The sequence below is a fragment of the Arachis ipaensis genome, chromosome B3 (genome assembly GCF_059453495.1).
Source record: "Arachis ipaensis isolate K30076 ecotype BB chromosome B3, ASM5945349v1, whole genome shotgun sequence".
NCBI classification, from domain to species: domain Eukaryota; kingdom Viridiplantae; phylum Streptophyta; class Magnoliopsida; order Fabales; family Fabaceae; genus Arachis; species Arachis ipaensis.
In genome coordinates, this window is record NC_142438.1 from 142077296 (window position 1) to 142102135 (window position 24840).

At 31.5% G+C, this 24840-nt stretch overlaps 1 protein-coding gene and 1 pseudogene across 1 annotated transcript; both read left to right on the top strand.

Moving 5' to 3' along the window:
* The first annotated feature begins 9168 nt into the window (after positions 1-9168).
* Positions 9169-10004, top strand: LOC107633900 (serine acetyltransferase 3, mitochondrial pseudogene; annotated as a pseudogene).
* A 2490-nt stretch (positions 10005-12494) lies between these two features.
* On the top strand, positions 12495-16015 carry LOC107633899 (very-long-chain 3-oxoacyl-CoA reductase-like protein At1g24470). The gene is made up of 3 exons (XM_088509676.1): positions 12495-13279; positions 15182-15251; positions 15425-16015. Exons 1-3 carry the CDS (start codon positions 12636-12638, stop codon positions 15665-15667), a joined length of 957 nt encoding a protein of 318 aa, XP_088365802.1. The 5' UTR covers positions 12495-12635; the 3' UTR covers positions 15668-16015.
* Positions 16016-24840: the final 8825 nt, after the last annotated feature.

Consider the following 24840-nt stretch of genomic DNA (forward strand, 5'->3'; position numbering starts at 1 on the left):
CAACAACAATCAACCAATATAATCCATCAAGATTCAGCATTCTCAGCAATCACTCATCAACAATTCATAATTCACACATAACCAACCAATTAGACAAATAAAATCAACAAGCACAATCACATTCGCAGTCACAACTCAACATCCATATAATCAATCAATTACTCACAATAATTAAACCTATTTGCAGCTATTCAATAAACTTTGTAGGTATTCTTAAATTAAAATCGTTTAAATTAAACCCCCTACCTTGATATCGTATTAATAACACTACGAGGACAGTGCCGGTAACATTAACCAGAATAACAGCGACATCAGTAGTTCCGGCCAAGGATGGCGATACCGAACAGATATAATAATGATTTGCAGCTAGGAAAAATCAAGAAAATGAAACAGATTATCATCAAGGCAGCAGCAAACAAAATAGCGACACAGAACATAATTCAATCCTACCAGGGGAAGGCAGAATAGAACAACAATGGCAGCCTAGACAGTAAGGATTTTTGGCGATTCCAACGGCAATACCCACAGTGGCAGAGGCTTTGGCATCTCCGACAGCAAGAGAACAACTGGGTTTATCTCCCCAACGGCGGCGGCAGTAACTAACTCCAGTGGCAGCGACGCTGGGCATAAACGACAGAGGAGCGACGCTCACTCTCTTCGAGCCTCGTTCATGTCTCCCTCTGGGCTTCTTTCACTACGATGGCGGCACCTTCAATCGACGACGGCAGCTCCGACCACTCCAGCGGCGATAGCGACGGTCCCTCTCATCTCTGTCGCGAGCTTCCGTCAGTCACGCTTGTCTCTCTCTCTCACTCTACTGCGAATCTCTCTCTTCCCTTCGTGCTCAATGGCGACGGCGACGGCGGCGAGGCCCCCAACCGGCGCCGTTCCTTTCTCCTCCCTCGCTTCTCCTTCCATTTTTCCCTTTTCCATTATATTTTCTTTCTTTTTACTCTGAGCGTGCGTGTGTGTGTTTTAGAAAGGAATGAAATTGGAAATTAGGCTAAATTATGGTTTTATTGGGTAAAAAGATAAAATATATGACTAATATAATAATTTTATAAAATATTCATGATAGAATAATAATTTAAAATTTAAATATAATATTATAAAAATTAATTTTGGAACACATAATTTTATTTATCAATTTATTAATGAGTTTAAATAATTATTTTTAATTTAAATTATAAAATAAATATATTAATCACATTCTATATAATACAATTTAAATTTAAAATATTAATTATCTAAATTAAATCATGACTTTTCATTATTTTTCTATCATTGAGACTTTAATTTTAATTTATATAAAATAATTTATTATAAAAAAAATTGTACATAAATATTAATTGTCTTAAACATAAAGTATTTATAAAAATTAATTTAATCATTTCTAACAAATTAATTTCTAAGAGCTAAATTTAATAAAATAAATCGTAATTCAATCAAAATACAAATTTCTTAAATTAAATTATATAATACTTCTATTACTGAATTTTAATTTCAAATAATCAATTATAAAAATTTACACAAGAATATTAATTAACTTAACTCCTAATATTCATAAAACTAATTTAATTACTCTTAATAGATTAATTTATAAAATAGAAAGTTTAAATTAATAATAAATTATAACTTATTCATAATAAAAGTCACTTAAATTAAAATATAAAACTATTTTCTTATTTTTCAATTATTAAAGGAGGGAAAATACCAGAGCTCTGTGTTTTATTCTATAGGAAATTTCTCACAAATTTGTTCAAGAATAAAAAATATGTTAAATTTTAAAGCGAGAATAAAATAAAAAATAATATTTATTATAAATTTATTTTAAATTTTTTTTATAAATAATATTTGTTATTTATTTATAATAATAATTTTTGAGTCTTTTAAAATTTAATATTTATAGAGAACTATTTTATATGTATCTTTTAATTTATATAATTATTTAAATATTAGAAAATTGTTGCTTGATAAAAAATTATTGTAATGGTTATAAAACTCTTCTTTAAAATAATCAAAGAGAACTGTTTTATTTTATTGCTATAACTTAATGAAAAATTAAACTTTAACAGCAACACTATAAAAATTGTTGTCTAAAATCATTTAAGAGAACGATTTTAAAGTGTAGCAACTTTGGTAACGGTTTTTGAGCGTATCTTTTAAATAATTATTTAAACAACATTAAAAAACTGTTGCTTAAAAACAAATAATAAAAACTGAACTTCAACAATAACACTGTAAAAAACCGTTATCTAATATCTAAGAAAACGGTTTTAAAGCGTTACAAATTTTGGCGTTCTTGCGTTCTTGCGTGGACAATAAATAATTCAATGCATCTCTATTAATCAAGGTTCAGAAAACCGGACCGGTCATCAAACCGCTCTAGTCACTGGTTCACTGGTTTACTGGTCTAACCGGTTCAACCGATGGTTCAACCGAAAAAACCGTTTTAGAGTAGAATAATAAATAAATTATAAATACACATCCTAAAATATAATTATAGTCTGATACAAATCTTAAAATATCTTCGAAATTAAAAACACTACATAAAATATTATCAACCAAATACATATGATCTTATCAAAATCCAAACTCAAAAGTTAAATAGTAATAAAAGCATATGTAAATATTAAATCCCAACATCATGGTTTATCAATTATCAAAATCCGCAAGAACTTGTTGCAAATCTGCTTCGGTGGGATGATCTTCACCTTCATTCCCACCCTGATCAGCAGAAGAAAGAGATGCAAAACATGTATGAAATTAATAAAACATGTATGAAATTAAACAACACAACACAATACAGAAAATGCAGTTCAGTTCAGTTCAGTTCACAGAAAATGAAATCAGAAATTGACAACACAACACAATGCAGTTCAGTTCAGTCCACAACACAACACAATGCAGTTCAGTTCAGTCCATAACACAACACAATGCAATTCAGTTCAGTTCAGTTCATAACTGAAATTAATAAAACATGTATGAAATTTAAACAACACAACACAATGCAGTTCAGTTCAGTTCAGTTCACAGAAAATGCACAGTTGACAAAGAGCAAGTTCACAGGAATTGAAATCAGAAATTGAAATCAGAAAATTGAAAGAGCAAGTCCACCGAACACAACTTGAGCTGCACAGTTCAGTTCACAAAATAGAGCAGAAAATAGAGCAGAGGACCAAACACAAATTGACCAACAAATAGAAATTGTGCAACAAAGAGGAATTAAGCTACAAGACAGAGCAGAAAATGCACAGTTCAGTTCACAAAATAGTGCAGAAAATGGCAAAATGCAGTTCAGTTCAGTTCAGTTCACAGAAAATGCACAGTTGACAAAGAGCAAGTTCACAGGAATTGAAATCAGAAATTGAAATCAGAAAATTAAGCCGAGGTCTAAGTTCAGTTCACATTGAGGACAGAGAGAAAGAGAACATGAGCAGAGGTCTAAGTTCACTCACCTGGGGTCGATGGAGGGCTACCGGTGTTGACCGTTGAGGACCGCCGATGAGAGGCTACTGCGTGCTGGTGTTGAGACTTGAGAAGATGAGGACGATCGAAATTGAGGGCACCAGGCGACGAGAAGATGAAGATGAGCAGGAACCAGGAGACGCCGGAGATTGGAGGGTTGCTGGAGCTGAGGATGGCGACACCACGGCGGCGAGGGATGGCGACAGGGCTTCAGGCAGCGCCGCTAGGGTTCTTCTTCTCCATTGGAGATGATGATTGATGAATGAATGGGGTCGGGGCTCGGGGGAAGAAAGGGGGGGTGCTTCACGGGCGGGTCGGGTCGGGTTTGTTTTTTTTATTTTTTTAAAAACGCAAAACGGCGTCGTTTAGTGAAAGATGCATAACCGGCCGGTCACCGGTTCGGTCCAACCGGCCGGTTTTTGACCGGTTCGCCGGTTCTTGAACGATTCTTCCCTCTGCGGTTTTCAGATAAGGACCGGACCGCTTGCAGTGCCGGTTCGCGGTTAAACCGGTTGAACCGGCCGGTCCGGTCCGGTTTTCAGAACATTGCTATTAATGCCTCATTCTACTATTAAGTTATGAGTTTAATTAACATATATTTTTAGTGCTTAGTGCACATGATAAATTTATTATTAATAAAAATTTTTAAATATATTTATTTAATAATTACAAAATAAATTAAATATATTAAAAATTTAAATTTTTTATATTTTTAATAAAAATATTTTATTTTTACAATCTTAATATGTATTCTTAAGGCACAATAACTAAGTTTTTAACTTATTTGTTATTAGTCTTAATATTTTAAATTGTTTTAATTTGATTTTTTATTAACCGAGTCTAAATTTCAAAGGAAAAATACTAAAAGGCAATAAATTTTGACAGCTTTCAGTGTCGCACTCCAGCAAATCCTTCATCCATAATGCATTAAATGAGATGAATATAATTGATGAAGAGAGTGAATTTATAGGGTGTGTTTGTTTACAGAGACAGGACATTGAGACAGGGACACAGAGATATAAAATCGTGTTTAGCAGAGGAGATATGGACAGAGATAATGTGTCTAGAGACATTGAATTAGTGTATTTTGTGTCCATCCTGACAGGAAAGACACAGAGACACTAACAAGAGATACAACTTATTTTTTATTTTTCTTTCATTATTCTTGTTAATTTTTCATCATTATATTTTTTATTATTATATTTTTCATTTCAATTTTTTTTTATGAAAAAAATGAGAATAAATTGGATTTTCATAATTTGTTCTAGTTTATCACCAAACAGGATACAAGAACACAAAATTTTGTGTCTCTGTCCATCAGTGTCTTGTCCTGTCCTATTCTCAGTGTCTTATTCTGTCTTGTTCTCGAAAACAAACGCAACCATACAGAATTGGAGTGGTAAACAAATTAGTCTGTTTGTTTCGTCTTATTCAGTTAAAAATCTATTATTTGGCGGATTTACTCGTCTTACTCTATTTAATGAAGCGATTTTGAATTTTTCTCCTGTTCTGTTTAATGGCAGGTTGACGAGCTAAGTTCGCAAATTTTTTTTTATTAATAAACCATTAAATATTAAATAATATATAATTTTACAATCACTTTAATAAATTTATAACTTTTAAAAAATATAAAAAAATTATAATTTTTAAATTCACAGACATTAAAGTCTTTATAATTCTAAAGATTAAAGTACTATTTTGGTCCCCAACATTTGAGATGAATCCTATTTTAGTCCATAATATTTTAATCGTCCTAACTTTATCCTAAAACAGTAAAACTTTTAAATTGGCATCAATATTATCCCACTGTCAAATTCTTTACTAACACTTAACAAAATTGATGTACTATTAATAATGCTTTTGTTAAAACTACAGTTTGCTTAACCCCCTCTCCCATCATCACCCTCTCAACAAGTTCAAACTCTATTTTTCTACTCCCTTTTTCTTCTCTCTTAAACCCTTCTTGGAGAATTAATAGTGTGAAAATGAGAAGAACAATTAGGGTGACCATAGATACTTATGGTCACGCTAAAACTGTGACCATAGATTAGACTATGATCACGGTATAAAATAGGGGTGACCATAGAGTAACCTATAGTCACAGTAAAAAAATGTGGCCTAGAGTGCCAAAATTTGATCGCTGCATCTATGACCATAGATAAAAAAAAATTCTGACCATAGGTCTATGGCCACGCTAGAATAGGCCACAGTGAAAAAATTGTGACTATAAGTCAAAAACCGTGACCATAGACCTATGGTCACTCTTTTCACTAGCTATGGTTATAGTTTTTCACTGTGACTATAGACCTTTTCTTTGTAGTGCTTAATGAAAATTTCTACTAAGCTAACAACTATTCCAACTAATGAAAGATGATTAAATAACATAATCATTCACACAAAAAGCCACTATCAGAATAGTAAAAAAAGATTTTTAAAATAGTAAAATAAAAGATGTTCAAACTATAACTATTATAAAATAATTGTTCATTAAAAAACCCACAAGGTGGACCATTCAAAATAAAGACTAAAGAGGAGGAATCTCCTCGTTCGAAGTCATGTTGAAAATGTCTTCAGGTTGCACGGAAGAAGTCAGAAAAGTCTCAGGCTGAGAAGAGATGGGTTCATCTTCCATCCGGGTTGGAATGCTCTAAGAGGCTCCCTCAACTCGGACTTCTGAGGTCTTCGAGTCAGGCATCGGAGTGTCTTCATCGTCTTTAGGGATAGGGACAATCTTTCCATCAACCACAATATTATCAGGGCTAATAAGGGAGATGTCCGCCTCGAGAGCAACAACTCGAAACTGAGCCTTTAGAATCACCATCTTATCTACCAAGTCAAGCTTCTCTCCGAAGACTCTAGTATAAATCTCCTCAGACTTCTTTTTTAGGCCCTCCACCATGGCTAAGGTGGCAGCCTTTGCCTGTTTTACTCTCTCCCGAGATTTTTCAAAGTTGGACAAAAGTGACTCTTTCTCGTCCTTCAACTCCTTTTTTGACTCCCTTAAGAATGCCACTTCAGCTTAAAGGTCAGACAAAGCACACTGGATGGCGCCAAGATGAGTCTTTTTTAACTCCTTCAACAATGAAGTACACACCCCGGTATCATGAATTCAACCTCAGACAAATACTTGAAGGTGGTTCTTCACAGAAACATTATCCCTACTAATAGAACTATGGAAAAGGATGTGTTTTTTGGCCCAAGCCATTACATCAAAGCCTTGCTCATAAACACCCCCTAATTTGGTGGTCTTTCGTTTCTCAGACTTTGGCTTGGGATTGGAGGGTGGAGAAAGAGTTGTTTGTTTTACCGAGCTAGAGGGAGGAGGAGTTCGTTGAGAAGTCGGATCAGCTATTATTTTTACCGAAGCAGACGGTCCCGAGTCCGACTTAGATGGGGAGGAGAGATCAACAGATTTACTAGCCACCTTTAGTTGTGTGCTCCGTGCAACATTCTTTCTGGCAGTCAAAGTATTTTCATAGCAATTGATTTAAGAGACATTTTTTTTGCACGACATCAAAGCCGAATTACATTAAGGTAATTTCACAAATACATATTTACAAGAAAAAAAACTACCTAGCTCGGATTGAATTTGAATAGAATTTTCCAAAAATTTGTTGGTGTCCAAATGAGGAGCTCAGCCCCAGTGCTCCTGAAAAAGAGCAATTACACTCTTCTCAACCTCATCTAAGTCGTCCAACCCATACCTAACAATTACAGGGACCTCCTCCAAGTATAAAGGAAAAAAGGGCTTGTGCTTCTCATCAAGGAAGAAATGTTGCACATCTTCAACAAAGTGGAGTTTAAAAAAGTAATTTTTGAAGTAATGAAAGAAATCATCAAATATGACAAAGACCTTCCTTCACTGAACAGTTCGAAAAGAGATCCAGCATTGTTTCTTAGAGCTAAAAGGCTTCGTAAGAACAAAAAGATAAAAGAAAATTTTAATAGAAGGAAGGACATCAAGTGCATGGCACAAAAGTTGATAAATTTTCAAGAAACCCAAAGAGTTGGGATGAAGTTAGGAAGTGGCGTCATTACAGAGCTTAAGGACCTCGGACTCAAAATCAGAAAAAAAAAATGCTAACTCCCAGCTTCGTGAAAAAAAAAGTCATATACGTAAATAAAGTGATATTTTAACCTATTTAATTGGGAAAAATAAACTCTCTCTTCAGGGTCAGCCACTACAATTTCATAGTTTCTCTCATCCTCCCGACTTAAGCATAGCCGATGATGTCTACAGAAAGTCAAAAAGTCTCGGCATACTCTTTATCAATAACATGGACAGAAGTAGGTATGGATATATCTACCCAAGTCAGGTCGGACGGAACTTTAGAATACATGTTGTGTATTACAAAACGAGACATAGAGGCTATACCTACAACATAACAAACACAGGAAAATCGTAACAAGTCAAGTATATTAAAGCAACTGCAACAATTATAAGAAGTTGAGTCATCATCAACAAACACTTATAGAATCTCATACATATAACAACTACATTTACATTACCAAAAACAAAAATGGCGCCATCTTCAGTAGCTAAGGTGACACCATTTGGGGACAATACTGCATAAAAATCTCACACTCAAGACTCACGATAACCATTAAAAGTTCAGATTCAATAAAGAAAAGAAACAAAGTTTTTTCAAAACTTCTTCAAAAAATAAAGCAACAACACCACTCATAGTACAAGAAAATAGAGACATAAATTCAAAAAAGATAAGAAACGCTAACCTTGAAGGAACGCAAATCAGAACTGAGCGTTTAAACAGCAAAGACCAAGGTTCTGAAAACCGGACCGGATCGGCCGGTTCAACCAGTTTAACCGCGAACCGGCGATGCAAACGGTCCAGTCCTCCTTTAAAAACCGCAGTAGGAAGAACCATTGGAAAACCGGTGAACCGGCCAGTACCGGTGACCGGTCGGTTCAGCTAAACGACGCCGTTTTTATTGTTTTAAAAAATATATTTTAAAAATGCAACCCGACCCGACCCGTTCGTGGAGCACCCCACCCCCTTCTTCCCCCGACCCCCATTCATTCATGATTTATCTCACTATCTCAGTCTCACAGTGAGTGAACCCTAGCCACCCTCTGAAGTCTGAACCCTAGCCGCCCAGTCGCCCTCCATCGTTGCTGCGGTCTCAGGTTGTCAGCGCCACCGCCGTCGCCTGGTCCTCAGCCCAATAGCCCTCTATCGTCGCCTGGTTCCCTGCCCAGTAGCCCTCCATCTCCATCGTCTTCATCTTCTCAACACCAGTAGCCATCTCATCGTCTTCATCGTCGCGTGGTCCTCAACACCAGTAGCCTTCCATCGACCCCAGGTGAGTGACTCGTCCTCTGCTCATCTTCTTTGTTCTTCGCCTCTGCTCATCTTCTTTAGTATAAGAAACATGAAGTTGATACTCTGTGAACTTCCTCTGTGAACTTAGATTTCTGTTCTTTTTTCTGTGAACTTCCTCTGTGAACTTCGATTTCTATTCAATTTCTGTGAACTTCTTCTGTGAACTTCCTTTGCTCATCTTCTTCGTTCTTCGTTCCTCTGCTTTAGGTTAAGAACATGGTTAATTTTTATGCTGTTAATTTTTATTGTTAATTTTCATTGTGTTGTGGTTGTTTTTAATTTCATTGTGTTGTAGGTGTTATTAATTTCAGTTATGAAAAATAGTATTAATCAAGAAGCAACTAATGGTGTCAAAAATAATTCAAGGGGTCAAAAATCTTCAGAAACAATTTCACTGATGGTGTTTGCAAGTACCAGGTGAAAACTCTTCAGACTACCCCTACTTTTGTTGAGGAAGTTCAAGAAAATAAAGCTGTGGATCTATGACCGAAGATGAAGGAAGAAGCTGAACTTGATGTAAATGAGGAACCTATTCTGAATAGTTACTACCAATCCTCAATTCTGTCTCATGATTCATTGAAATCTGCTTTGGCCAATTACCTTGCTAATAGATTAAGCAGTGCAAGCCTTCTAAGTAACACACTCTTTGATCTTTTTTTTGGGATCTTGAAATCTAACCAAGAAATCATGGATTCTGTGAAGGATGATCTCAAAGCAGTTAAGGAAAGAGACCCTGCTTGCATAAGTCATGTGCATTGCTTCTTGAACTTCAAAGGCTTCTTAGCATGCCAATCTCATAGAGTTGCTCATAAGCTATGGCTTCAAGGAAGACAAGTCTTGGCAGTTATGATCCAGAACCGAGTTTCTGAGGTTTTTGCGGTTCGTATTCATCCCGGTGCTAAGATTGGAAGCGGAATTCTGCTTGATCATGTAACTGGATTAGTGGTTGGTGAAATTGCAGTGATTGGTAACAATGTGTCAATTTTGCATAGTGTGACTTTGGGTGGAATTGGTAAAGCTTCTGGTGATAGGCATCCAAAGATTGGTGATGGGGTTTTGATTGGTGCAGGGACTTGTATTTTGAGGAACATTAAAGTTGGTGAATGTGCTAAGATTGGTGTTGGTTCTGTGGTGATTAAGGATGTTCCTCCTAGGACTACTGTTATTAGTGATTTTGTTATGCTGTTGTTTTGAATTAATTTAGGGGTGATTATTTGTTATGCTACTGTTTTGAATTAATTTAGGAGTGATTAATGATTATTTCTAGTTGTATTGTTGCTGTTTGCACCATTACTCTTTTCACTATTTAACTTTGTATTTTGATAAGATCATAGTTGACATTTCATATGTTTTAAATTTGGAAGATATTTAAGATTTATATTAGACTATAATTATATTTTATGATGTTTATATATAATTTATTTATTATTTTATTCTGAAACGATTTTCCGTTTGAACCATCGGTTGAACCGGCTGGACCAATGAACCAATGAACTAATAGCTAGAACGGTTTGATGATCGGTCCGATTTTCTGAACCTTGGCAAAGACATGAACGTTCCACCCCATGAGCGTAGACAAAATCCTTTCTCTTTAAGATGAAGAAATTTTTTAAAGAAAGAAAATGGACAAACATTTCATAAGAGGAAGCTAAAAAGGAGAAAGAGAAAGAATTTAGGTATATAAGACACAAGAGATAAAAGGGTAAATCCACATGACCTCATGAATGATAGGTGCGGTTCCCAAAGTAACCGCAAAAGTAACGTGCGTCGTATTATAAAGGGACGCAGTATTTCAAAATTTTTCGAAAACACGTTGAGTATTCGACTTACTAAAGACGGTATATCCGATGTGAGAAGCTAAATCTACAAATGCTCGAATTCGATCTTATAAAAGTCTGAAATTAAACAAAAGCACTGTTCATAACTTGGTCCAAATTAAAGTCAAGCCCAAAAGAAATAAAATCCCACCCAATGAAGGTGGCCTTATCTACTCCTACCTAATCTTATAGAGGTCAGGCGCGACGACGGCAGTTCAACTTTACTTATTTGAATAAGTAACTAACTTTTAAGATATCTTTTACCCATATAGAAGGGAGATCTAAACAACTTTTCTAAAAAAGAGAAACGGTCATCCACCATTTAAAGTAAAACTACTTTAAAAGGTAATTATATTTTTTACTATAAATACACTGTCATATTCAAGTATATTCAGAGTTCAATATAAATAAGACGATGTTAAAAGAAAGAATCTAAACCTCACCTCTAAATCCAAATACAACCTAATTTTAGGTAACCCTTGAAACATTATTGTTGTTTATTAAGTTACATTTCTACATGTTTTTACTAGGTTTGAGCCTTTGCCTTGAGGAGAGATCGATCATCGTGTGAAAGTGAAATGAAGCTACACTATATATATGTTATTGTGCCCAACTTAGTAGAACAATGCACGTCATCATCCTATATATCTATAACCTACGATTCATTAATATAGCTTTCGGTTCGATGCCAGAAAAGTTTCCTATGGAAGTAAGATGTTAGGTCAAGCATTCAAAGCGCACTGAATATTGTGTCGATCAACAGTACTAAAATTTAAGTGATGATACTATATCGAACATAGAGATTTTGTCATTATATATATTGTTTATTAAATGTTGTATAAATAATAATGCGAATCCTTCGTGATTGTTGGTTCTGATTTGGTGTTTAGGGTTTAGTTCCATCCTCTACCTATTTTTATATTTTGTTTTTTCCCCCAAGGACCTAGCTCTGGTCCCCAAGTAGCTCAAAAGTAGTGTCTAGTGTCATGTGATGGATCTGCGTAGCTTAAGAGATGCATGACACCAAGCAATCATGGATATATGTCGTCGTGGTGGAAAGCGGTGCCATTAACCTAACATGAATCTTGTTGCCAAAACGCAAAACAAGAAACAACTTCTATCCCATTCTTCTAATAAGTCTCATCGTTTCAGTAACATTTAAAAGTTTTTCTATCATTCATGGATACCTCGTTCTGGTAGGTGAACATAGATTCCGATCCCTCATCTCGTCAAACAGTATTACGATTATTGCGGAATAGTAAAAAAAATATATCATGTTAATTTTTATGATGGTAATTGCTGCCAAAAATTAATTTTTACTTAAAAAATATAAAAATAAATCATTTTTAAATATTTAAAATTTATTATAAAAATAAATTAAATAAAAATTAAACATTAAATAATAAATATCATAAAAATTATTTATTATATTTTTTAAGTATTTTCAAAATTCTATAATTACTGTAACCATAATTAGCATAGTATTTAACGTATCGATAACGTTAGAAAAAAAATAATAAAATATTTTATTTAATATTCATTAATTATCATAATAATTAATAAATATTAAATAAAGTAAAATTAATTTTTTTATCAAATATTTCCCTTAAATATATATTTCAAGAAGAGCGTTAGGAGCATTAATTTTTGTGATTTGTAGCCATCAAATAATTATCAATGATTTTTTTAATGGTATGAGATTTTATCCAATAATATAATATTACTTATTTTTCTTTAATTAATTACATGCTAGCCAAAATTTAATAAAATTGCTGTCGTCGTTAGACTTTTCCATATTTCAATGTTTTCCCATAAATATGTAAAACTTGTTTATTTGGAGTTTCTTAACTAACTAATATGGTGCTGGGTTGTCGGCTGCTGAGCATAAAATAAAGGAAGGAATTTTGGTGAGATGGAAGAAATATTAGTTAAGCATGTCAGAAATATTAACGGCCACCCAATTCATATGAATAAATTGGACAGCAAGTAGTAGTGAAAAGAGAGAGAGATGGAAGAACACACATGCAGCAGTGAGTTTGCAGGTGTTAATATAATTTCAACCTCATGCTTCCTAATCGGCTTGTTGGTGACGCTGAAGCACTTAATCTCCCTTTCCAAATGGATCTTCGCCACCTTTCTCAGATCCCAAATAGACCTAATCAGAACATACGGTTCCTGGGCCATGGTCACCGGAGCAACCGACGGAATCGGAAAAGCCATGGCTCACCGCTTAGCACACCGAGGACTCAACATCATCCTCGTCAGCAGATCCTCCAAGAGGCTCCAAACCGTCGCAACTGAACTCCAAGCACGCCACCCTCACATCCTCGTCAAGGCCATCCAGATGGACTTCTCCGGCGACATAGCGGAGGGTCTCCGGCAAATAGCGGCGGCCACACGCGAATTGGACCTCGGGATACTGATCAACAACGTGGGGATCACGTACCCTGGGGCTATGTTCTTTGACCAAGTGGAAGAGAAGGTGTGGAGGAAGATCTTAAAGGTGAATGTGGAAGGAACGACGAGGGTGACGAGAGCGGTGGTGGCCGGAATGATGGAGCGGAGAAGGGGTGCAATTATCAACATTGGATCTGGTGCTTCCGTCGTCATTCCTTCGCATCCTCTCTATTCCATCTATGCTGCTTCAAAGGCGTAAGCTTTTCTCTCTACTTATTTTTTAATTAATTATTATTTAAATACAAAAATATTTTTATATCAATAATTATCTAATATTTAATATATTAATATATGTTAAACTATTTTAGTTTATACGATAATTATTTTACATGAACTAATTTTTAGTTAATTTTTTTTACTAAAAGTGTTAGTCTTTTAATATTTTTCGAATAATTTTTTATACTGCAAAACAAAATAATACATAAATTATTAATAAAAAATTATTTGTGACATATGTAAGGTCTTGTATTTTAAACTGGTAAAATTTAATAATTCAAATATTGTTTAACATGTAAAGTCAGAAAACAATTACCCTATCTCTATGGAAATTCACCGAAAGATAAATGTTATAAGGTGACATTTCATTTTCAAACTCACTTTTAATTTGAGTCTTATTTTAAGTGAAACTTTTATTGAGAAATGGTATAGGATGAATACTAAATTTTACATTTTAAATTTTAAATTTAAAAAATATTAGTTAATATTAATAAAAAGTATTGATTTTTATCATTTTTATTTATTATACTTTATGTTAATTGATTGTACATTAAAAATATAATTTTATTATGTATGAATAATTTTAAGAGTAAATTTTTTTATAGTGTTGAACTAATTAAAAGGATAAAATCCAAAAAGAATATTTGAAGGAATTGAAATTTTTTTAAGTGGGAACTAAATTAGTGAGAGCAGACTAGTTGAATTTAAAATATAAAGAATGTCGTCTAGTTAAAAATGAACTAAACTAGATGTTCTTTCACTGATGTCACATGTCATATGTATCTTTTTGTTCAAACACCTCTTTATTACGGATACCTAGAGTAGAACTACTACCTTAACTTGTGGAGATTAACTTTTTTTTTATACTCATTTTTAGTTAAAAAGACTTAAAATAATAGGAACACCAAAAAATACCTTCTCTCAACTACTCTATTTAATAACAAGTTTTTGAATAAAAAAAAGTAGGCTGAATATGATATTGTAATCATTAGACAATATACTCCCCTTCAAAATGGTTTGAGGCACTTTGAGATTATAAAAAAAAAACTTCGATTTATTTCTCTCAAAAATTTTTTTTTTCTGAAACTTGAGATATCATCTCTATTTTTTGCTCTCCTCTAATTTTTGTTATTGTTCTTTATTTTGCATGTTCATCAAATTTAAATAAGAGAATTCATAAAATTAACATTCTATTACACCCGACAACAAATGTTAATTAACTTTTACCTACAATAAAAAGATTTATTCATCTTCTTGTGACATTAGTAAATATCTCAACACTTATTTTTTATTATTATTTCTCATCTCTAATTTTTATGTTATTTATTTGTCATTAATAAAAATATTTTTTCACAAATTTACCTATGCTTAATTTCTCATCTTAATATTTCTTTATTTAATCTATTTTCATAATACTACGTACTAATCATCAACAAAAAGAATTATTATTTTATTACAACTCTCTGTATTAAATCAATTAACAACTTGACCATAAAGAAGTGACAATGAAATTGGACATATATATTGGGATGACAAGCCAGTGAATTTAATTTTAATTTATTGTTATAAATTATGATTTTTGAAAGGTGAAAACTAAGGTGTAATCGACTTTATGTAAAGTTGATAACTAAGAGCCATTAGATGAAAATTTAGTCAAATCAGTCAAATCATCAAACGGCTCTTAATTATTAATTTCACGTGAAGTCGACTGCACTTAAGTTTCCACTTTTTTTTAAATATGTATTTTGATCTCTCTTTTTTTTTTTTTTTCCCTCCCCGTGCATGCATCTTTAAAATAAGGGTTATGCTAGGTATGGGATCATAATAAATGCTATTTTTGAAATATTTATTATGATATAAAATCACGACCTAAACATGCAGTTACGTGGATCAGCTATCAAGATCTCTGCACGTCGAGTATAAACAGTATGGGATTCACGTCCAGTGTCAGGTACCTACATCACACACACTTCATTTTCTTTCTTTTTTCGATGAAATTTGATAAACTATTTTCTCTGCTTATTTTTAGTTTTTCCATATCATGATGATAACAATTTTCTAGAATGCTTTGGCATAGGTTACTCTTCTTAATAGAAATTAAATAAATGATGGTGATGAATGAAGGTACCACTGTATGTAGCAACGAAGATGGTATCAAAGGTAGCATGCATAGAGAAAGATTCACTTTTCATTCCAACACCAGAGGCTTATGCAAAAGCGGCCATGCGTAAAATTGGACATGGGCCAAGGTGCACTCCTTATTGGGCTCACTCTGTTCAGTGGTTCTTTGCAGGCTTAGCCCCGGACCCACTTCTCGATTCTTGGCGCTTTTCTATCGCAATGCGCCGCTGGAAAGGAATCCAATAATCATACCTCAGTTAATCCTATATATTAGGGAAATTATTTGACAAATATTACAAACTTCAAAGTGTATTCTACATCTTACTTATATGGCGCATAATACCTATTTGTATGGGGCTCCATGAAAGAGATACTTCATACTTATCATAAGTGATCATAGTGTTGGTAAAAAATAATTGAATTCGAAGAAGAAGATTATTCGAATTATTAAGTAAGTTTTTAGAAAAGGAATTAGTGTTGAAAAAGATGTATTTGGAGGCATTAAGTAAGAGTTCGATTAGCTCAGTAAATCGAGGAGTTATTTGAGTTAAGAAGATCGAAGATTCTTAAAATTAAAGGTTATTTTACAGTCATTACATGATCATGCAAAAGAGCGGGAACGGTTATTTGTGTTTACATACATGGGATTTTCATTTCAAATTGATCTGTTAAGAAAATTGCTATAAATACTAGAAGGCTCGAAGTCATAAATGTTGAAACTTTGCTTGAGAAATTATTCACGCACACTCACATCCCAGTAAATTTCTGAGTCAACTTCGAGTTCATTTTTTGTAGAGTTCCTTTCACTTGTTTTTTACTTTTCATTTACATTTTCTGCAAATTTTACTTTTCTAATAAATTTATCTTTCAAGCAACATTTAATTTCCTTGTTCAATTTATATTTTTCAGTACTTTAATTTTTGAAATTCGAAATCCTTTGATCTAATCGAAGGCATTTTATTATTTTATTTTGATTCAATGCAACTATTTTAATTCCAATCAATTTTATTTTCAAAATCTTTACTTTTATTATCTTTTCAGCTTTGTTTTCAAATATTGTCTAATTCAAAAAATTTTGATACACTTTTATAAAATTAGTACTCATAAAAAAAGAGTTAATTTCACTCTTAAATTATTAGAATCAAACCACTGTCAATTTAGTAAAAATCGACCAAACACATAATAATATGAACCAAATAAAAATAAAAGAATGATTCACATGTGATCGATGTCAGGCCTAATCAGCCATCAGTTTTTTCTATTCAAATTAAGTGTGGGTGAAACTGTGTTTGACTGTTTGGTAATCATAAATAAGTATTCCTCAATCGACAAATGTCCTAGGCAGTAAAACAGATGTTTTGATAGGGTATGGCAAACTAACCTGTTAGATCAACTTGATTTTTTTTTTTCCAATTTTTATACTTATTTTATTTTTCTATTTTTGTTTTATTTTGCTCTCCTATGGTTCTAGTCTGTTTGACTTAACTTGTCTTCTAAAACAAATATAGTTCTTTTTTCAAAACATGAAATTCTGTTTTTTATTTGTGTTTTAAATTTTTTATTCCAAACTTTTTTAAATTAAAAATAGTTTAATTATTCTATTGGCTCTTATAATTTCACCAAATTTTTAATTAGGTCTCTATATTTTTTTCTTTTTAATTAGATCTCTATATTGCTTTTAATTTTATAATTAAATCATTTTTGATACAAAAATATTAAAATTAACAGAATATTTTTTTTAAAATAATTATGTTTTTAATTATAAATACTTTCAATTTATAAAAAAATATTCAGTTAATTCTAATATTTTTTACAAATATTTTTCACATACAAGTCATTTTTTGATACAAGACCGTACAAGTCTCTTTAACCTAATTCACCTCACACGCCACTATTTAACTAACTTTTCAATCAACGAACGAATATATATATATCTGTCTTTTTTGAAAGGATTTTGTTTCCGTTTTCGAATTTTCTCAGCGTTTTCGATCTACGTTCTCTTCTATCTCTGCGTTTTCTATGTTTCTCTTCGTTCGTTCTCTGCGTTTTCTTTTTTCGTCTTTCGCGATTTCTTTCGTTCTCTACATTTTTTAAATCAAGCTCTAAAATCATTTTTGAATAGTTATCTCATTGTTGAAGATAATAAATTATTCAAGTTCAGATTGTCAATTGAATCAAAGCAAAGTGGATTATTATTTTGAATCTAATCAAGTGGTTGAGATTTGGTTCGATTTTAGTTAATGTATTTGTTAGTACTTTATAATTATGTAGGTGAATAATGTTATTTTTGTTTGTGAAAATTGTTGTCCATCGTTAATGGTTTGAAGTGAATGCAATGTAAGAGTTCTGCATTAAAGAAAATATTTTTGTGTATTTAATTTGCAGCAAATTTAGGTGTAAAACTATAAAACTAAGATATTCATGTGTATTGTTTAAGAATTTTCGGTGTATGTGTACTAATAAGTTCGGCATAATTCAAAACTCTTCTTCTTCTTCTTGTTTTACCTTCTGAAGTTTTACCTTCTCAAGTTTTTTCTTGTTTTAATCTCTTAACAAGAATAAAAACAAAAAAAAAATCAAACAAAGAAGAAGAAAAAACACATAATGCTATAAAATTACTTGAAAGATGATGAACCTACATTCATTAAACTAAAAGAAGAAAGAAATACGAAGAAAAATAAGAAAAAATGTAGCATTAAATAAAATATTTTTGTGAATTTGTAGTAAATTTCAGTATAAAACTAAGATATTTATGTGTATTGTTTAAGAATTTTCAGTGTATGTGTACTAATAAGTTCGGCATAATTCAAAACTCTTCTCCCTACTCATCATCTTCTGTTGCTTCTTCTTCTTCTTCTTCTTCTTCTTCTTCTTTATCTTTTTCTTCTTGTTTTACCTTTTCAAGTTTTACCTTCTCAAGTTTTTTCTTGTTTTAATCTCTTAACAAGAATAAAAACAAAAAAAATCAAACAAAGAAGAAGAAAAAACACATAATGCTATAAAATTACTTGAAAGATGATGAACCTACATTCATTAAACTAAAAGAAGAAAGAAATACGAAGAAAAATAAGAAAAAAATGTAGCATTAAATAAAATATTTTTGTGAATTTGTAGTAAATTTCAGTATAAAACTAAGATATTTATGTGTATTGTTTAAGAATTTTTGGTGTTTTTATACTGATAAATTCTACATAATTCAAAACTCTTCATCTTCTTCATCTTCATCTTCTGCTACTTCTTCTTTTTTTTTTTCATCATCATCATCGCCATCTTCTTCTTTTTTTTCTTATTCATCTTTTTCTTCTTGTTTTTCCTTCTCAAGTTTCTTCTTATTTTACTCTCTTAACAAGAATAAAAAAATAAAGAAAAAGAAGAAACACATAATGTTGCAAAATTACTTAAAAGAGAATGATCTTATATTCATTCAACTAAAAGAAAGAAAGAAATAAGGAAAAAAAGAAGCAGAAAAAATACAGCATTAAAAGAAACGTTTTTGTGTATTTGCAGCAAATTTCGGTGTAAAACAAAGATATTTATGTGTATTGTTTAAGAATTTTTAGTGTTTTTATACTGATAAGTTCTGTATAATTCAAAACTATTTCTCTTTCTCCTCCTCATCTTCTGCTGCTTTTTCTTTTTTCATCATCATCACCATCTTCTTCTTCTTTTTCTTTTCTTATTCATCTTTTCCTTCTTATTTTACCTTCTCAAGTTTCTTCTTATTTTACTCTCTTAACAAGAATAAAAATAAAAAAATTAAACAAAAAAGAAGAAGAAACACGTAATAATATTGCAAAATTACTTAGAAAAAAATATTTTTGTGTATTTATAGTAAATTTTGGTGTAAAACAAAGATATTTATGTGTATTGTTTAAAATTTTTTTGGTATTTTTGTACTGATAAGTTCTGGATAATTCAAAACTCTTCTTCTTCTTCCTTCTCATCTTCTTATTTCAATTTCTCATCATTCTTTTCGAATTCAGTTTCAAAACTTCCTTCACTTTTCGCAACGATTTTGAGAGATTTTTATCCTTATTTAAATTTTGAGTGTTACGGTTTTGATTGAGGGAGAAGAACCGTTTGTCATGATGATTTTTGCACTATTCAAGAGTTTGAAAAATGCGTGATTACATACAATCTAAATTGAGGGTTGTTTTTGTTGGATTTGAGCCAACTTGTATGTTGAAAAGACTTGTATATATAGCAGGTCTCTATTTTTTATATTAAAAAGAACTTAATTATAAAATTAAAAGCGGTGTAGAGACTTAATTAAAAAAAATATAATGATTTAAGTACAAATTTAGTAGGTCTCTATTATTTTTTTTTTATATTTTTTAACAGCAATTTAAGAATGGATATATATGCCTTATTAATGTGGAGAATTTAAAAATATATATTATAATTTGATTATTTTTATTTGAATTTAAATAATATTTAAAATTTTACTTATTTTTTTTAATTAATTTTACTATTTAGAAAAGGTTAAATGAATTAGTTTAAGTTTAAGAGACTAACATAAAACATGAGGAACTAATATTTTAGACCTATTTTACCGACTCATCCATTTTTTAAACACGCCTCGCCCTGATTTAAATTTGCCAGTCTTGGCCCTTCTGATATGAAGTGGGTCAGCCAATTGCATATTGGAATGGGTGGAATAATTGATCGAAAATGACCTGTAAATAAATTAAAGGGAAAATGATAAAAAAGTTTTTGATATTTTAGTTTGTAGATATTTTAATTTGTGAGAATTTAAAAATATATTTAAATTTTTTATTTTTTTAAAATTTAGACACATTAATTTCTATTGTTTTGAGTTTGTCAAATCCAATAAAAAAATAAAACGTAACTCTTATTATACTTACTTGATCCATATAGATATCTATGTAGGCAAATTTTTAAAATAAAACAAATTAGATACAAAAATTAATGTATCCAAATTTAAAAAATAAATAAATTAAATATATTTTAAAATTCTTAAAAATTTAAATATTTATTAACTAAAAAGTCAAAAATTAATTTATCATTTTCTCTAAATTAAATCATTCATCATCACATGCATGGTTAGTTGGGAGTTGGGACTGACATTTATGCATTGTTGATAATAAAAAAGAAGAGGTAATGACCAAATCAGTACCCGGAAGATTCAAACCCTGACATTTTGGTATTTCACTATTGTTATTGACAAAATGGTCCTTAAAAGATTTTAAAATTTGACAAGCGTATCCACGAGTTCACCGGAACACATTTCCGGCAAGCACAGTGCTGACATGGCCACTGCGTTTTGATGACATGGCAAATACCCCCCCTCCCCAAACCCTAATTCTTCTCCTTCTCCTTTTCCCTCCCCAACGCACTCCCCCCCCCCCTTCCCCTTCCTGAATGCATTCTCCCCCTTCCCCAACCCTAATCCTTCCCTCCCCCTCTCTAACCCTAATTCTTCTCCTTCTCCTTCCCCCCTCCCCAACGCACTCCCCCCTTCCCCTTCCTGAATGCATTCTCCCCCTTCCCCAACCCTAATCCTTCCCTCCCCCTCTCTAACCCTAATTCTTCTCCTTCTCCTTCCCCCCTCCCCAACGCACTCCCCCCCATCTCCAACGCACTTCCCCCTCCCCCTCCCCCTCAGTCCAAAATTCCCCTTTCTAAACCCTAATCCCCTTCCCTTGCCTCTTTGAATTCTAATCCCCTTCTCAACACAGTGTCTCACACTCTCAGCTCACTCTCCTTCAAAACAGCAGTAAAGCTCAACCTTCTCAGTCTTACAGAGCCAGTGTCATCGACACCGCACTGTCGCCATCTCGTTGTCAGGTCTTCTGCGTCCGCCAGTGTCTCCTTTCGTAGCATTGCATTGTCTGCACGCCTTCACCGCTGTTACCTTCACTGCTTGTATCTGCTTGCTGCTAGCCCCCAGTCGTTGCCATGCCTCCTCTGTCTGGGTTTCATCTTGGCTCTATCGTGTCCTGCCCCATCTGTGTCTGGTGTTCTTCTTCTATTCTTGCTTTGGTGGTGTCTGTATTAATTTTTATTTTATTTTATTTTATTTTATTTTGATTATTGTATATGAATTTGTTTCTGAGTTTTATTGTGATTAATCTTTTTGAATGATAATTTAACCTGAAAATTTGGGACAATTCATGATTTGGGGCAACTCTGTTGATGTTGAGGTTGTTGTTGCTGTGAATGGTGGTGTTGAGGGAGGGAGAGGGAAGTGTGCGTTGGGGAAGGGGGAGTGGTGGAGAGAGAGAGAGAGAGAGCGGTGAAGGTTGTTGTTGCTGTTGATGTTAAAGTTGTTGTTGAGGGAGGAAGAAAAAGTGTACGTTGGGGAGGGGCTTGTGATGCGGCGGGGACTGCGATTAGGGAGAAGTGTGCATTGGGGATGGGGGCTGCGACAGGGAGGGAGAGGGAAGGGGAGGGAGTGTGCGTTGGGGAGGGAACTTTGGGGGTGGTTTGCCAAGTCACCAAAACACGGTGGCCACATCAGCACTGTGCTTGCCGGAAATGTGCTCCGGTAAACTCGTGGGTACGCTTGTCAAATTTTAAAACCTTTTAAGGACCATTTTGTCAATAACAATAGTGAGATACCAAAATGTCAGCGTTTGAATCTTTCGGGTACTGATTTGGTCATTACCTCTAAAAAAGAACAATCTATAACTAATAGGATAGCTAGCCCATTTGAAAAAATACAAAAACTACCAAATGACAAATTATACTCTCTTCTGCTACTATCATTATACTTTATTTATTTAAATATTTTTAAAAAGTAGAACCCACAACATATGTAGTTCATTTTTATAAAGGATTTGTATTTTCTTACACTTTACTTCTCATCCATAATGCATTAAATGAGATGAATATAATTGATGAAATAAAAGAGTGAACTTAAGACCATCTTTAGTAGAGAATTCATTCTAGTTTCTGTTTATGGTCCGTCTGTCATAAAAAGTAACTCCACATCAGCTTTTGCGTTATAAACAGTAAATAGGAACTCAAAGCATCTCTCTTCTTCATTAGGAGGAACTAATTTTAGTTCCTGTTGTGGTCCTACTTAATTAATTAAAATACTTGAAATTAATATAATTAATTTTTTTAATAATGTAATTTAAATATTTAAATTTAAAAATAATTCACTATTAAAAGATATTAATATTAAATAAATTTATATATAACAATAATACACAATATATAATTCGAGATTACACTAATTTGTAAAATTACTTAATACAAAAAAAACATAATTAAATTCTATAGTTGACGACAAGCATTGAGGAAAATTTTGTAAGTAATTGAAAAAAAAGTTGAGTTGGTTTGGATCCATTTTTTCGAACAAAAAATAATAATAGTTCCTAACAGAGGACAGAAAACATGACTGATAAGTGTGATAACCTCTTAACACTAATTAGTGTGTGTTTAGACTTTAGATACTGCACTTGCCTCCTGTCAGATTAACATAAATATTATTGTTGTTCATTAAGTTACATTTCTAGATTTTACTATATATAGATGAGCCTTTAATTTGCCTTGACGAGAGATCAAATGTGGAAGTGAATTGAAGCTGCACCATAAATGTTAAATGTTATTGTGCTCAACTTGTTATTAGAACAATGTACGTCGTCCTATAGCCTGCAATTCATTATTAAGTTTCCTATGGAAGTAACGGAAATGTATGTTGAACACGGAGATTTTGTTAATAATCAAATTTTTTATTTATTAGATGTGTATATAATAATAATAATAATAATAATAATAATAATAATAATAATAATAATAATAGAAAAAGTATAGGATACTAATATACTATCTATCAACTTATTATTAACAATAATTAATTATTATATTTTAAATATATATATAAAGAGACACATCCAGAAAATACATTTATAAAGACATTTTCATTAGACACAGTCATAAAAAAAATATTTTTATTAGAGACATCCACAAAGACACTTCTATTAAATACTGTTATAAATTAGAGTTGGCAGAAGTTGACAGAAATACTGTTAGTAACGTAGCGGGATTGATAATAATAATATGTGTTGAGATTAGTTTTGATGATAAATACTTTAAACTCAAACTAACAAATCTTAAATTTAATTATTCTTAGGTTTGTTTTATATATGATGGATTTAAAAAAAATAATTTGTCAAAATAATAAGAAATGATTGGAAGGACTAAATAATAAGTTGACATATTCTTTTAATTCTATAAAATTAACATTTGTCAAAATTTTAGCCAATTTATTAATGTTTGTTTCTCTCTTCTTATTATTAAATTTTTATTCCGATTTTACTCATAACTAGTTAATTATTACAATATTATTAGATCATTAATTTAATAAAATATTTTGGAATAATAATATTCATTATTTTTATATAATTAGTTTTAAATTTTTAATTTGTCCCAAAGGTATAAAAGAAGAATAAAGTAATAATCTCACAAATGTAAAAAAAAAAAAAAATCAACGTAAACATAATAACAAAGCAAAGCCACATATCTATTGCACCAATAATTATCCTAAAAATAAAATTATGCAAATATACAAATTTTCATCATCATGTCCACTTTAATGTTTTAATAATCTAGATAATTTGTGTTTCAAATGATTTTTATGGTTGTTTTACTAGTGGTAACTGAGTTTATCGCAGTATGAATTTTTTTTTAATTTTATAGGTTTACAAAATAATAAGTCATTATTCTGTATTTGTAAATTCAAAAAAAAAAAAAAAAACTAGCATTTTTTTTCGTAATAACATTACGGGAATATAAATTTTTTAAAATTATGTCGATTCTAATATTATAGATTATGACACAAAAAAATTATAGCATTAAACTATTTTTATAAAATAGTCGTAAGGGACAAAAGTCCCCTCAGCTAAGAAGGCCAGAGTCTCTGTAAATAAAAAAAATTAAATAATAAATTTTTTAGTTATTATTTTTATATGAAAGAGTTTAATTTTTTACTAATAATTAATTTTAACATTCGTTATCTAAAATTTGAAAAAATTTAACGTATATACTTTTATATTTAATTAGGTGTTAAGTCTTTTGCACAAATAGAATTAATTAATTTTTATGCTTGTTATTTAAAAATAATAATATTTTCTCTCTCTCTCTCTCTATATATATATATTATATAATTTTATATTAATAGTTATAAAATTAAATCATTTTTTTTAAATAATTAAATCTTAATTCTAACTTTTAATCAAAATATTAGTATTTCTCTATGCTAAATTATATATAATAAATATTTGAAGAAAAAATATAAATATAAATTAAAAAGAAAAGCAGTAAAAATTTAAAATTAAATAAAAAATATGTAGATAATAATATTTTTTATTTAAATTATATTATATTGTTAATTTTATTATTTTGTAGAACAGAAAGGTAAAGAAAAATAGAGAATGAGAGAAAAAAAAGAG

Bases quoted from the DNA above. Each gene is read 5' to 3' on its own strand.
- LOC107633899 (XM_088509676.1), top strand. From the start codon at position 12,636: ATGGAAGAACACACATGCAGCAGTGAGTTTGCAGGTGTTAATATAATT. The intron at 13,280-15,181 runs GTAAGCTTTTCT...CTAAACATGCAG, and splicing joins ATCTATGCTGCTTCAAAGGC to TTACGTGGATCAGCTATCAA. The intron at 15,252-15,424 runs GTACCTACATCA...TGATGAATGAAG, and splicing joins GGATTCACGTCCAGTGTCAG to GTACCACTGTATGTAGCAAC.